General features: G+C 34.0%; 2 protein-coding genes across 2 annotated transcripts; one reads left to right on the plus strand and one right to left on the minus strand.

Moving 5' to 3' along the window:
• The first annotated feature begins 3,549 nt into the window (after positions 1-3,549).
• On the plus strand, positions 3,550-10,945 carry CCT4 (chaperonin containing TCP1 subunit 4). The gene is made up of 11 exons (XM_085203914.1): positions 3,550-3,803; positions 4,125-4,177; positions 4,267-4,356; positions 4,468-4,635; positions 4,933-5,074; positions 5,507-5,715; positions 6,497-6,636; positions 7,198-7,402; positions 7,962-8,244; positions 9,842-10,044; positions 10,578-10,945. Exons 1-11 carry the CDS (start codon positions 3,698-3,700, stop codon positions 10,593-10,595), a joined length of 1,617 nt encoding a protein of 538 aa, XP_085060040.1. The 5' UTR covers positions 3,550-3,697; the 3' UTR covers positions 10,596-10,945.
• Positions 10,939-13,377, minus strand: MED8 (mediator complex subunit 8). Its single transcript, XM_085203920.1, has 4 exons — positions 12,848-13,377; positions 12,313-12,558; positions 11,649-11,745; positions 10,939-11,219 (listed from the first exon to the last, which is right to left on the minus strand). The coding sequence occupies exons 1-4, from the start codon at positions 13,010-13,012 to the stop codon at positions 10,984-10,986; spliced, it is 744 nt and encodes a 247-aa protein (XP_085060046.1). The 5' UTR covers positions 13,013-13,377; the 3' UTR covers positions 10,939-10,983.
• Positions 13,378-13,562: the final 185 nt, after the last annotated feature.

Consider the following 13,562-nt stretch of genomic DNA (forward strand, 5'->3'; position numbering starts at 1 on the left):
GTCATTTTCAAAAAGCTCTTTGTTTCTTAATCAGATCTTTAAGTAAGGGATCATGTCTCAAATTTGTAGAAATTCAACAGATAGATGTTGTCTTAAGTTGTAGCGACTGATAATTAACGAGTAGTAAAGAAAGACCCAAGTGTGTAAATAAAGTTTTTAATCCACCAAAATGGATTGGTTGAACTTTTGATCCATATTTACAACAGTAATTTTCAGAGAATAATAATAATAAACTCGCCGTGCAGCTTGTGGCGAGCTGTTGGGGAGTGGCGACCCCACGGACCTGAGTCGTCCGGAGGGGAGTTGTAATCTATCCCCCGCCTCTGGCTTTCCTTTATTGGCCGGCAGAGTGCAGCGCAAGAGCTATATGCTCGAAAGGGTGGAAGTGCTCAAACGTAATGTGTAATAACAGGAAATCCCGCTCACGAGCTCCTCGTGATGGTGAGCTCTGCTGCTGCTTCTCTCTACACCCTTAGCCGACCACCCTAATGTTGCGCCCGAGGCATTACGCCGCTTTGTTGGGGCCCATCTAGTAGGAGGCATCACCAACCATTCAATTTGAGACTATTGGAAAGGCGGACGTCCAGTAGTCTCATCCAATAGCCAGTCTATTCAAATTCCATTCCATAGTCCTAGTTTAGATTTCCATATTTTCCATAGTTCCTACGCATTAACCGGCGACCATCTCTAGGCAATGTGGTTGCCCAGCGATGGATCCCGGCTGATGCGTCTCAGTAAAACATTTGTATATTCTCTTAAGGACCTCTACGTGTTGAACCTGTGTCCCCATGCAAGCCTTCCAAAGGACCGGGTTCTTTTGAACCCGTGAATCTTAAAAGAGAAACATAATAATAATAATAATATTTATTAAATTAATATTTCATACATAACAATAGCAACTTTAATCGGTAATAACTGCAGAAATATTAACTGTGTCGCAGTTATTAGCTCCCGCCTCGCAGCCGGTGATGATTCAGAAGCTAATATGTAAATCATCTGCTGATGATGATGATGAATGTTGATCAATGTTTTGTTTTATAGATATAATGGCACATTATTAGTTAATAATAGCATCTTGTTTAGCTCTACTTGTCTCACGTCTTAATTTTTTCTTCTCTTCATTACTTTAGTGCACCCCAGATCTATTTGAATAGGGCAATGTGGCTTAAACAATGTAAAAAAGCTAGCTAAGCTAAGATTTCGTTATTTAAGGTAATAACTTAAACCACTTGACACTTGTAAAATGCTATATGTTTAGTATAATCTGAAATATTAGTCTACATTTAATTTTTCAAGATATGTACGATATATTGATTCAGTGGCGTAGCTAGGGGGGTGCGAGCGGTGCGGTCGCACAGGGCATCAGAAGGAAAAGGGGCATCAAAGTCGACGATCACTTTGTTTTTTCTTTGTTTTTACCACCTTAGACCATTTTAAAGGGCATCAAGTCCCCTGAGTCGCACCGGGCATCAAAAGGAAAGGGGCATCAAAGTCGACCTTTGTATTTTTTTTTAGAACTCATCCAAAGGATAATGTAATGGGTGTAAGCAAATTATAGCTGTCTAATATTACCAAATTAAAAGATATTACATTTATGGTAACTTTAGTAGACATTTTTTAAATGCGGATTTTATGGATCACAGAAAAGAGTCATATACGTACGTGTAACACCTTGTTTATTAGAAATTATAGTAAAAAGGCTGAAGAACATTTTGGAAATTATCAATAAAATATCAACTCAAGTATATTCTACGCTCAAAATATGTGTTATTTTGATGACACGGGCGTAATTACTCAAATTACAAATTTTTGAAACTATGAACTACGAATCTGACCAGTCCACAGAAGGGGACAAATGAAGAAATCTGATTTTTTTTCTCTACATTTTTTTTTTTAAATTTTGATGTGTAGACTACACTTATCATAAGGAGGTAGGCATAGTCAAATTTAGAATAAAAAATCGTTCTATTTTCTTTTATTTATTAATGCTATTGTAATATAACACTCATATGAGTATGAGCCGTTAAGTAAATTACTAAATAATTTTTCCAGAGACGATAAATTTTAAATTTGGTGTAGGTTGATAATACATCCAGAATATGTAAAGTCATATATAATCTTTATTTAAAAAACATAGTGGGTCATACAAATAATATCGAGGTGGAAATAGTAAAATACTAAATGAATCTAAAAGTTACAACGATAGTTATACATAATTTTTATAATAATTATGCTAAGGTCTACACAAAAAAGAAAGAAAAAAAAAAGAAAATCATATTTAAATGTAGGAGTGTAAATAATTAAGAAGAAAAATAATTGAGAAATATTAGGTATTGTAATCATTCTTAGCAGCTATCCGAATACAAATTACGAGGTGAATAAACATAAACCTTGGAAAGTTTTGTATATCATAATATGTAAATATCATAATATGTAACGTTAGGAAAAGGTATTTAAAAAAAACATAATTTTCATATATTAGAAGCCATTGAATTAACGTGAAGTTAGCGAAATAAAATATGTTAATAAGAATGTCATCTGTTGGGCTGCGTTAATTCGTGGTCCAGTAAAATTGTTATTTTTATACTATTAACGATACAACCTTAAGTGACAAAATGGATGATGTGGATGAAGATGAAGTGGATGAGCGTTTACCACCTGGGCGGTTAGCCCAGCCGGGTGAGACCCTTGGTTGCCCCAAAGGAGGCCCAGCTAGGCGACCAGCGACCGAGGTGGCTGCTTAGGACTCGGTATCAGGATATTCCTCGGCAGGCGTTTGGTGGCATCCGGCGGTCGAGTGTGGAGTGGAGCGATGCTGCGTAGGTGCAGGTGGTCCGAAGCATCGGCACGGCGATACGCGTTGCTCGCGAGCCGGCCGATGTGATCCTTCAGACTCTCTCTCGCTGAAGGGTAGCGTTCCTGACGAAATAGGGAGCCTGGATAACGCGCCGGAGGCAACGTTTTGGAAGTGCCTAATTATATTATTTGTGTCCAATATGGCGTGCCCCCACAACTGCCACAATGTCCATAATCAAGATATTTATTTTTATTTCATGAACCATAATAAAAGAACCATAAGTGAATAGAAGTGACGAAAATAATAAAATACTTTTTACTGTTTAGTAATCTTTTATTTATAATATCCGTAATATTTTATTATAATTATATATTATATGTATAACTATTTATTATATGTATATTTATATATTTATTGGATGTATATGTATGTATATTTTTCTTCTGCACACCTGCATACTTATTATCCCACATGACAAGGTTGGCTGGGAGAGAATGCTTTTAGCGTTAAGCCCGCCTTTTGTACATTGTTTTTTTGTAATTTTGTGCAATAAAGTATATATAAATAAATAAATAAAATAATTGTAAAATCAATTTTAACTCTAATATAAATTGTTTTTACAGTTAAAGTCGAAAGCTTTATAAAAATTCTATTGGCCCAATTTTCTGTTTAAACCAATATAAACACTTGCTAAACTAACTCCTTGGCTAAAATTGGAAAATGGCAATTTTACCACAATTTGACACTTGACAGCGAATGTTATCAATGTCAAAGTCAAAAAAATCTTGAAATATTTGAGAATCATTTTGTTTCACTTATAAATTAAATCCAAAATCATCACGATTTTGAAAATTAAAATACTGATATTTAAATTACTAAAGCACTGCAGCTTACATCATAATGGCTCCGAAAGCCGGTGGTGATTCCGCTAAAGTCAATTCAGCTGTATATAAAGATAAAAGTAAACCTACTGATATTCGCCTTAGTAACATCAATGCCGCTAAAGGTAAATAAATATACGAATAATAACTACTTCCGTATATAATATTATCATTATAAGTTAAAGACGACGTAATATTTGTTACCTTTTAATTAAAAATCGAGCTATTTGTGATTTGTTTACAATTTTGTACCTACCTAATGAGTCACAAGATCACCTGTTACTATTTAATATGATTTTCTTTAAAAATAGGACAGTATCACTATTTAAATTCAGTAATATAACTTTTTATTATGAAAAATTATAAAAATAATGTAAATATTCCATAGTTTTTATTTAGAAATAGTTACTTTCATATATATCAAAACTAAAGAAAATATGTTTTAGCCGTTTCTGATGCTATACGTACGAGCTTGGGCCCTCGCGGGATGGATAAAATGGTAATACATGACCTTTTTACTCTGCTACTATTGTTCTGTTATAATAAACGATTATATTTTGAGAGGTTATAATGTTTTTAATTCTTTAGATCCAAGCAGCAAACGGTGAGGTGACAATTACAAATGATGGAGCTACTATCCTAAAACAAATGAGTGTAGTGCATCCAGCTGCAAAAATGGTAAACAGTATTTAATAAAACTATACCTTGATATCTAATTATAATTTCCATTATTTTAAATTATTCCAAAATTTCTATTCTTAAATAAGAGTTGATGTTTTATTTTACTAGTTAGTGGAGTTGTCTAAGGCCCAAGATATAGAAGCTGGTGACGGCACAACATCAGTTGTTGTTATTGCTGGAGCTTTACTTGATGCAGCTGAAAAACTATTGCAAAAGGGTATCCATCCCACTGTTATTTCTGATGGTTTCCAAAAAGCTCTTCAAATGGCACTGCAGGTATGCAAATAAAAGTTTATTATAGTACTTACTGAAATTGAATGAAACATTGCAGTGTCATATCACAGACACACACAGAGATCATATGTATACAGAAATAAAGAAATTGATGTTGTATTGTAAGAATCTTTGATACTGAAATTTTCCATTGACATCGACCTGGCACCATTACAAGATCTTATTAAAAATGTGAAAACAACATGTTCATAGTGACGTCTGCAATGGCAGACAAGCAATCAAGCCCTTGCTCAAAATTACTTATATGTTCTTTTTTTACATACTACACTTTTATTGTAGGTTGTTGAAGGCATGTCTACTCCTGTAGACCTAACAAATGAAGATGCCCTATTAAAAGCTGCCGCTACATCACTAAACTCCAAAGTAGTATCTCAGCATTCCACTATCCTGGCACCAATAGCAGTGCAAGCCATCCGTGCAGGTATTTATTTATTTTTTGTTTCTGTTTTCTTCTATTATTTTTTTTATTTGGCATTTCTGGAGCATATGTGTATATATTTATCAATATGACAAACAAAATATTTACTGAATTACATTATTTTTAAGTGCCTCACAAGTTATAAACAGTATTTTTTGAATTACCAGAATTATTTTTGATAAAATTATATACTATATCATTCATGACATTTTCTTTTTCACAAGGTGTTGTGGAATAATACAAGAAATTACACACAAATGCAATAGTTATGTGTTCATTGCCACTCAGTGGAAATAAATTATTTTCAATAAACCACTGATAGACAAAATGTGACACTGAGCAAGACTTTTTGTCTATTGTGCTATTACAGAATAAAGCATTTGAAACTGAAACAAAATGATGTACAATTAACTCTTATTTCTATAATTCTTGTAGTTATGGAACCAATAGTGGGTGGAGTAGGTGCTCGTGTAGACTTAAGAGATGTGAAAGTGATTGAACGTATTGGAGGTACTGTAGAAGACACAGAACTTGTCAATGGACTGGTCATCCCACACCGTGCATCAAATGTAAATGGACCCCACAGAGTAGAAAAAGCCAAAGTTGGTCTCATACAATTTTGTATATCACCACCAAAAACTGATGTAAGCTTACAATTATATAATATTACTTTTTTTTTAAGGTGCCAGTCATGTTGTAGAGGCAACAACAGACAACAAAGTGTGACTGTAAAACTGACTGATTGTGGGTCTATGCCCATTTGAAGATATTTATTTAAATTTATATTTCCATTTCTTTGGTCTGATGTTGACTTAAAATGTGGCGTTGAGTTCTGCCACTCAACATGTAATGCCTCCAGAATTCGGTAGAAAGTGAGGAATGGTGTGTCTTAACACTGGGTTCCCCCTGCCTACCCTACTGTGTGCAGGATACAGCATGTCCTTTCTGAAACTTTCAACTCCTATTTCACCCCTTCAGGGTTAAAATTTTTCAAAATCCCTTCTTAGTGGGTGTGCAAGTTATGAAAATAAACATTTGTCCAAATTTTATGTTCCTATCATCAGCGGTTCGGCTGTGCATGTGTCTTACCTCAGTGGGAACATCTCCTTTTATATAATATATAGATTAGGGAGCTCCCATAATAATTATTGATACATAGATAAATTTACTCTTCAGTATAAAAGAGATGTTGTGTACACATATATTCTGAAAATGTATTTTCTTGAAAAAAAAAAGTTAAGTAAAAGTTCAGTTACCAAATTTATTTTATACTTTATTTCATTGATTGCATTTATTGAAAATTTACTTGTATCTTGTTTTTTTTTTATTTAACTAAACAGTAGTAATGTTCTCAATCACTTCTACAAAGCTGAAGGTTTCAATTCAATGTATCTTTATAAAAAAGCAAAATATTTCATATTGTAGATGGATCACAATGTGATTGTATCAGATTATGCTGCAATGGATCGTGTCTTAAAAGAAGAGCGTCAGTACATATTGAATATCGTCAAACAAATTAAAAAAGCTGGCTGCAATGTGTTATTAGTACAGAAGTCAATTCTGAGGTTAGTTACTACATTTATTTAAATAAACTTTTTACATAGAATAGACTTCAAAACAATGACAAAATGCTATTGCATTATATATATTTTTTTAGTTTATATTAATTCAGGACATTGTGATGCATTGGAACAGCATTCAAGTGTAAATGAGATGGTTATGATTCGATCCTCATTTTGGGGAATATAATTATACTCAAACTATTTTATTTTCCCCTTTGGTAGAAAAAGTATGGTGTTGAGTTCTGCAACTTTACTCTTGCTTAATTTGAATTTAAAATTGCATGGAAAATAGGCAACATATGTCCAAACTTTCTCTTATGCGGGGAAAATGTGTGTTGCAACTTACGCAATAACTACACAACCTTATTTATTTTTATAAAATGAAAATTACTTACGTTTTACTTTCATATGAAGTATATGTATTTCTTAATCATTATTATTTATTTCTAGTGTGCTCATTAAATGCTCTTTAAGTTATGATAAAATAAAAATATATAAAAAATATTAATTTATAACTAAGCTCTCTATGATAATTTCATTATAATTGTTTTTCGTGTATTTCAGAGATGCACTCAGTGATTTAGCTATTCACTTCCTAGATAAGATAAAGACAATGGTAATCAAGGATATTGAGCGTGAAGATATTGAGTTTGTATGTAAGACTTTGGGATGTCGACCAATTGCTTCCTTGGATCATTTTACTGCCGAGAACTTGGTCAATGTCGATCTGGTGGAGGAAGTTAATGAGCCATCCGGAAGATACATTAAGGTTAATAATATATATTTTTTAATATTATTTATTCTAAAAAAAAAAATTAGTACATTCTTCTTATCTTCGTATAACTCATGTGTTTAAAGGAACTCTCCATTCATTACCCCCTTATGGAATATGGCACTGTTACTCTTTACTACGGTCTATTTTGTAACCCATCTAAGAGGACAGTACCCCAACCAACTATTGTATATCATATAAGTGTTTAAATAAAGATTATTATCTTCACCAGTTTAACAATTAAAAGAGAGAGTGTGAGATATCTTGCTATGATTTTTATTGGGCTCAGATCCAGTGGTAATACAATATTTTCTTAGCAAGAAACTGCTGTTACTAGAAAGTAAAAAAATGATCAATGATTTTTTTATTTGTTGGACATAAAAGGCCATGAAGCTATTCAGATAGCATGTGACAGATTGATGTCTAATCCTAAAATTAATAATAAGATTAAATTATTTGCTCTGTTCTGTAGGGAATTTTTAAATGTTACATTGAGTTAAGATACACTACCTGAAGTATAAAGCATATACATATTTAATTGTAATTTGTTCGACAGATGACAGGTTGTTCTGGCGGTGGGCACACGGTGTCGGTGCTAGTCCGAGGTACTAGCGGCGCAGTGGTGGCAGAAGCGGCGCGCTCGCTCCACGACGCGCTGTGTGCGGTACGCTGCGTGGCGCGCCGCCCCGCGCTCATAGCCGGCGGTGGTTCCCCCGAGGCGGCCGCCGCCGCCGCCCTCGCGCGCGCCGCTATTGCCGCACCCGGCGCCGATCACTACTGCCTGCGAGCGTACGCAGATGCCCTGGAGGTTATACCGTCTACGCTTGCCGAGAACGCTGGTTAGTTTTGCTTTGCTCTTACTAGAGCAAAGCACTACTGTGCGTCATTGCACCATAATATATTTTTTTAATGTGCTTGAGACACTGTTGTGTATATATTTTAATAATTTTAAAATATTTTTAACCAACTTCTGTAAGAAAAGGTGGTTATCAATTCGACTGCTTTTTTTTACACTACTAACTACTATGTAATACTATGATAAAATAAAACAAAGTCGCTTTTTGTGTCTGTCTGAACTTTCTAACTCTTCTTCTTCTAAACTACCCAACGGATTTTTATGCGGTTTTCACCATAAGGTCGAGTATTTCTCAGGGAAGGTTTATATATAGTTTATTAATTGTACATTCTTATGTAAATTAACATAAATACGATAAATGTGTATAAAGTCCTACCCGCTGAGACACTTAGGCGCATGCGCTGCTTTAATGGTAAATACTACATGAAAAAAATGTACTAAAGTATTGTTCCTCTTAATAAGATCTACAAAAAAGTCCGCGATGGCATATTCGTATCTTTTAAGAATAACGTGTAGTGATCATATTTCTGTCTAAAAATAGTAATTTCAATATATTTTTTATTGTGAGGGATATTTCTCCATAATGGTATTAATCCTTATCCTTTAAAATACTTTATTAAATTTCTACGTTAAACGAAGATAAAATTTGCTTTTTAAACTATTTCGAAATTGCGAATAATTTTAGAGAAAAACGCATTTAATTATTGACACATCACGCCGTTCACACATCAGCTGTATCGAGTCAAGTTTTACTTATCCCTTACTCTCAGCATATAAATAAGTATATTAGTTACGTTGGCCATTTAATGTAGATCAAAACTGTCTTTTACTGTTTTTTCATTTTAATAAGTACTTAAGAAGTTGTTACATTATTAAAACATCCTTGCTGCGAAACGCGCCCCGCAACGTTTTGCTTATACAAGCGCGTCATGAGCAGTCATCGGTGGTTCAGTGGTAGAATGCTCGCCTGCCACGCGGGCGGCTCGGGTTCGATTCCCGGCCAATGCATTCTATTTAATTTTCCTCACAGGCAGCCACGTAGTGCTTGCTTTTCATCAGGGACAGAATACCCTCTTCAGCATTAACCACAAGCTCGAAAAAAAAAAACCCGCCCGCTATAGAGGCATAGCAACGAAGATTTAGATGCGTTTGAACGTATTGGATAATTGGAGTTGAATGTATTATTTCAGCGCGATATATTTGGTTTCATATTTTTTGTAGTAGTTATTAGTAGGTAGGCTTTTGTTTATAATTTATTCCGTTTAAAAATAGTCATTTAACTATCTAAAAATAGTCATTTAAATATATTTTAATAAGTACTTGAAAAGATTAGTAGCACAGATTTAAAATTACGGTACCTACTAAAAAATCCTTGCCGTGTAAAACAATTTGAAAATCCTTATTGAAACTACGAAAATGCGGGTTGCATTAGGGTTTAATTAATTTTCACATTATCTAAAGTGCTTTGCAAACATACATTATATGAATAATCCAGTAGTAAAAGCGGGCGAAGCCGCAAGGGGGTCGCTAGTACTATGATAAAATGCAATCTCACTATATATATATGCAATTGTCTCCAGGTCTGAACCCCATCGAGACGGTGACGGAGCTGCGCGCGGCGCACGCGAGCGGCGCAGCGGGCGCGGGCGCGGGCGTCAACGTGCGCCGCGGCCGCGTCACCGATATGCGCCATGAGCACGTGCTGCAACCCCTGCACGTGACTGCCTCCGCGCTGGGACTCGCCACGGAGACCGTGCGCGCTATACTGAAGATTGATGATATTGTATGTCGCTCTGTCTCAGTGTGCCCTCCTTAACCTTACCTGTAAACGTCTGCGCAGATTTCATTTTAGGATTTTTGTTACTTTTGATTATTTTCTTCCCAAGTGTACATTGCGCATAAGTTCAGAAAGCCTAACTTCAGGGACGACTCGTCGACCGCCTTCTTTTTTTTCTGAAGAGAAAATTTGATTCTGTTCTTTATTTTCTGCCGATTATACGAATATTGATGAAACTCTCGTCCGTTCCTGACTGAGGTAATGAAAAGTTAGTAGTTCAATATACTCCCGAGTGCGATAGCATATCACATATACTTGAGAACTTCCCCATGGCGTCAGATGAAACGTTAAATAAATTTTAATTTGTTTATTTTATAACAATTTGTGGAGAGGATTGTCAGAATAATAATGAATACTTAATATAATTAAGTATCTGTCAAATATAATAATAACACTTCTATAAATATAGAACTGATGATATTTACCTGTATATTGTGTGATCATTTGTTATATATGTTGATAAACATTGCCTTTTTCAGGTTAACACCATCAACTAAACCACAGTATGAAACTATCATGTATGATGAAACTGTCTACATCATCAGCAACTTCACAAAATCGAGTTTCACAAGTATTAGTTACTATTGTCGCTGTTTATGTAACGGAACTAATTATTTTCGTTAATTTTATTTTTTTCAATGCAATGCCTAAATAATGTTCTTTTTATTTTAATAATCTTATTATCATATAGAAATGGTAATAACACCTATTTAAAGCTTTATTGTAAAAGTATTTAATCCTGCATTGCTTTACTTATAAAATCTAAACTTTATGTTCTCGCTAGGTTAGACTTTGAAAAATGTTAATGAAACCTTTAACTAATTGAAATAAAATACTATATTAAATATTTCATGTTTTATTTTGAACTTTCTCATATTTTAATTTTTACCGTTGGTAAGGGTGTATTTGGTTAGCTGCCTTAATATTAGTCTTGATTGCTGATGGGGCTTTGGGCATAGTTGGAGCGGTTTGACCAATTTGAGGAGTTGGACCTCTGGCTGGACCCATTCCAGGGCCTCCTTGCGGTACCATTGAAGTCATACCAGGTCTCAACCCATTGCCTGTCCCAACTGCTGTCACTAATGCATGCGTATCAGCAATGCTATGGGTTGGCTGCATGCCTAAAATTATTATGTAAAATATTATTTAATAACTATTAAAGCATATTACTTCGTTAATAAACAAATATAAGTTTAAAAAAATCAAAATCAGCTTCTTGCTGTATACCACACACACCTGCAGCCACACACGCAATAAATGCGAATTATTAAAAAAAAACCTTAACTAATGAATAAATGTTATAAAGGTAAAGGTGTAATTGTTATAAGCAAAATCTGCCTTTTTACAATGATAAGGACACCCACAAATTTAAAAGCCATAACTAATTTTAGTTATGTCATTCCAAAAAATGTTTTTAGACATACAACAAATTATTCCTCTTTATATTATATATCCTACAATGTCCAATAGATTTTTATTAAATAAAGCATGTTTTATTAAGCAACATTTTTGCTCGTTTCTCTCAAAAAAAGGTTGGTGATCATATTTACCGGCGGATCTCATCGACTCCCCTTCCCAATCTTCACGTCCCTTAGATATAATTTCCCATACATGACTAACAACTTTTGTAAATTGTGCAACTTGTTTCTGTAAGTAAAGTTTGGATTAATAAAACTAAACAGCAATCTAGTCTTAGTGTCATGAGTGATATGTAAGAACTCAAATGGATAGGAGCTAAACTAAATTAAATGTTGTCCACTGTTTTTTTTTAATGTTTTCAATAATTGTAAATGATGGTGACTCTTTGCCTTTTAACATTTTTACAGGAAAATGATGAGACTTCATATTATCATCATCACACTGATTTTGATGTATTTCATTCTGATGCCAAATTCTTAAAAAGTATATTTTACAGTAACAAATTAGAGTTCTGAGAACAATAATTTTAGTATCATCATCAAAATTAATAGCTTGTGCAGATGTGCATACCACTGCACAAATTTAATGATAATTTACATAGACTAAAAGAAAAGACTCAAGCATAGAACAAAAACAGTAATGTTTATAGAGATATCCTATGTAAATAAGTATAGTCTTGGTAGCAAAAATTAAATGCACATAAACAATAGATTTTTATATATTAAAACATGTAAGTGTTGCAAAATAATACTGTTGTATTATATAAAATAATACTGTTGTATTATATCACCTCACCTGTGCAGTATCATAACTTAATGTATTGGCTTTGTGGTTTAGTTGCTGGAGCCTTTGCTCTGCCTGTGGTTCAGGTTTGGTACGTAGCAAGTCTGGAACCAAATCATGGGTGCAAGCAGGCACTCTTCCTTCAGTCAACCTTGCTAGCTCTTCATCACGCTCACAACCGAGTTGTAAGGGTAAAACTACTACTGACCGTAGTGACGGAGCTAATTCAGTTTGAAGTATCTTACTTAAACCTGTCAACTAGATATTAAAACAAAGTAAATTTTCTCGTTTATTAATATAAATTAAGACAGATTCAAGTTGTGTCCCGCACACAGCAGGGTAGTCAGAGGGAACCCAGTGTCAAGATACTCTGTTCCCCTTTCCCATTAAGTGGCTGAATCCAATGCCGCGTGGCGTTCTCGAGTGGGAATGAAACCCATAACCAGTCGATTTTACAATCACACTTTCTGCCCCTGCGCCACGATTGGCCTCTATTATTATATACATAGATCGCAGAAACTTAGCTAAAAATATTAAGAATACTTACATGGCCAGATAATATAGCATAATTATCAAGAAATGTGGGCCAATTGATTGTTTCATATTCATTTTCTAGTTTAGATATTAACGCCTGAATAGCACTTTTTAGATCATTTACCCTGTTTAATATTGCGTGTAGAGTTGCTTCTAATTGTTTCTCTTCTCGTTGCATTTTGACACAATATTGTAATTAAGTTAACTCTTATTTTTACGTAAATACTTTTTTATGAAAATAAAAATCAATACATAATATGGTGTATCAATATTAAAGAATACATTTAATCATTTTATTCTGGTTGTATTTAATAACTTTGGAGTATTTGTGTTTTTTATAAGTTTTCTTGTTCTTTACTTGTTTTCCTCGTTCTTGTTCTCTTTGTCGTTAAGTAATTGAGTAGTAGTATACCAATTATAAAATAATATTAACCTTAGCTATAGTCTGTTATTTGTATATAACAATTATAACACCACATAATGACAACTTGACAAATTTAGCCTTGTAGCTTGTACTTGTGTTGAGTGACCACGCCACAGTGTATGACTGATAGCCTGGCCATTTACGTACAATAATATTGTCAATAAAGTACGTATTATTGTATATTGTGTATGTGCAACCGGTTGTCAATATTATTGTGAATTTCTAGAAATTGTGTTTTTGCTACGACAATATGGAGGCTGCGTGAAACTAATTTTACTAAAAGAGGATCATTTAAAAACATATC

The sequence above is a fragment of the Heliconius melpomene genome, chromosome 19, assembly GCF_056956725.1.
Source record: "Heliconius melpomene rosina isolate 202511_hmr_F chromosome 19, ASM5695672v1, whole genome shotgun sequence".
In the NCBI taxonomy this organism is placed as follows: Eukaryota; Metazoa; Arthropoda; class Insecta; order Lepidoptera; family Nymphalidae; genus Heliconius; species Heliconius melpomene.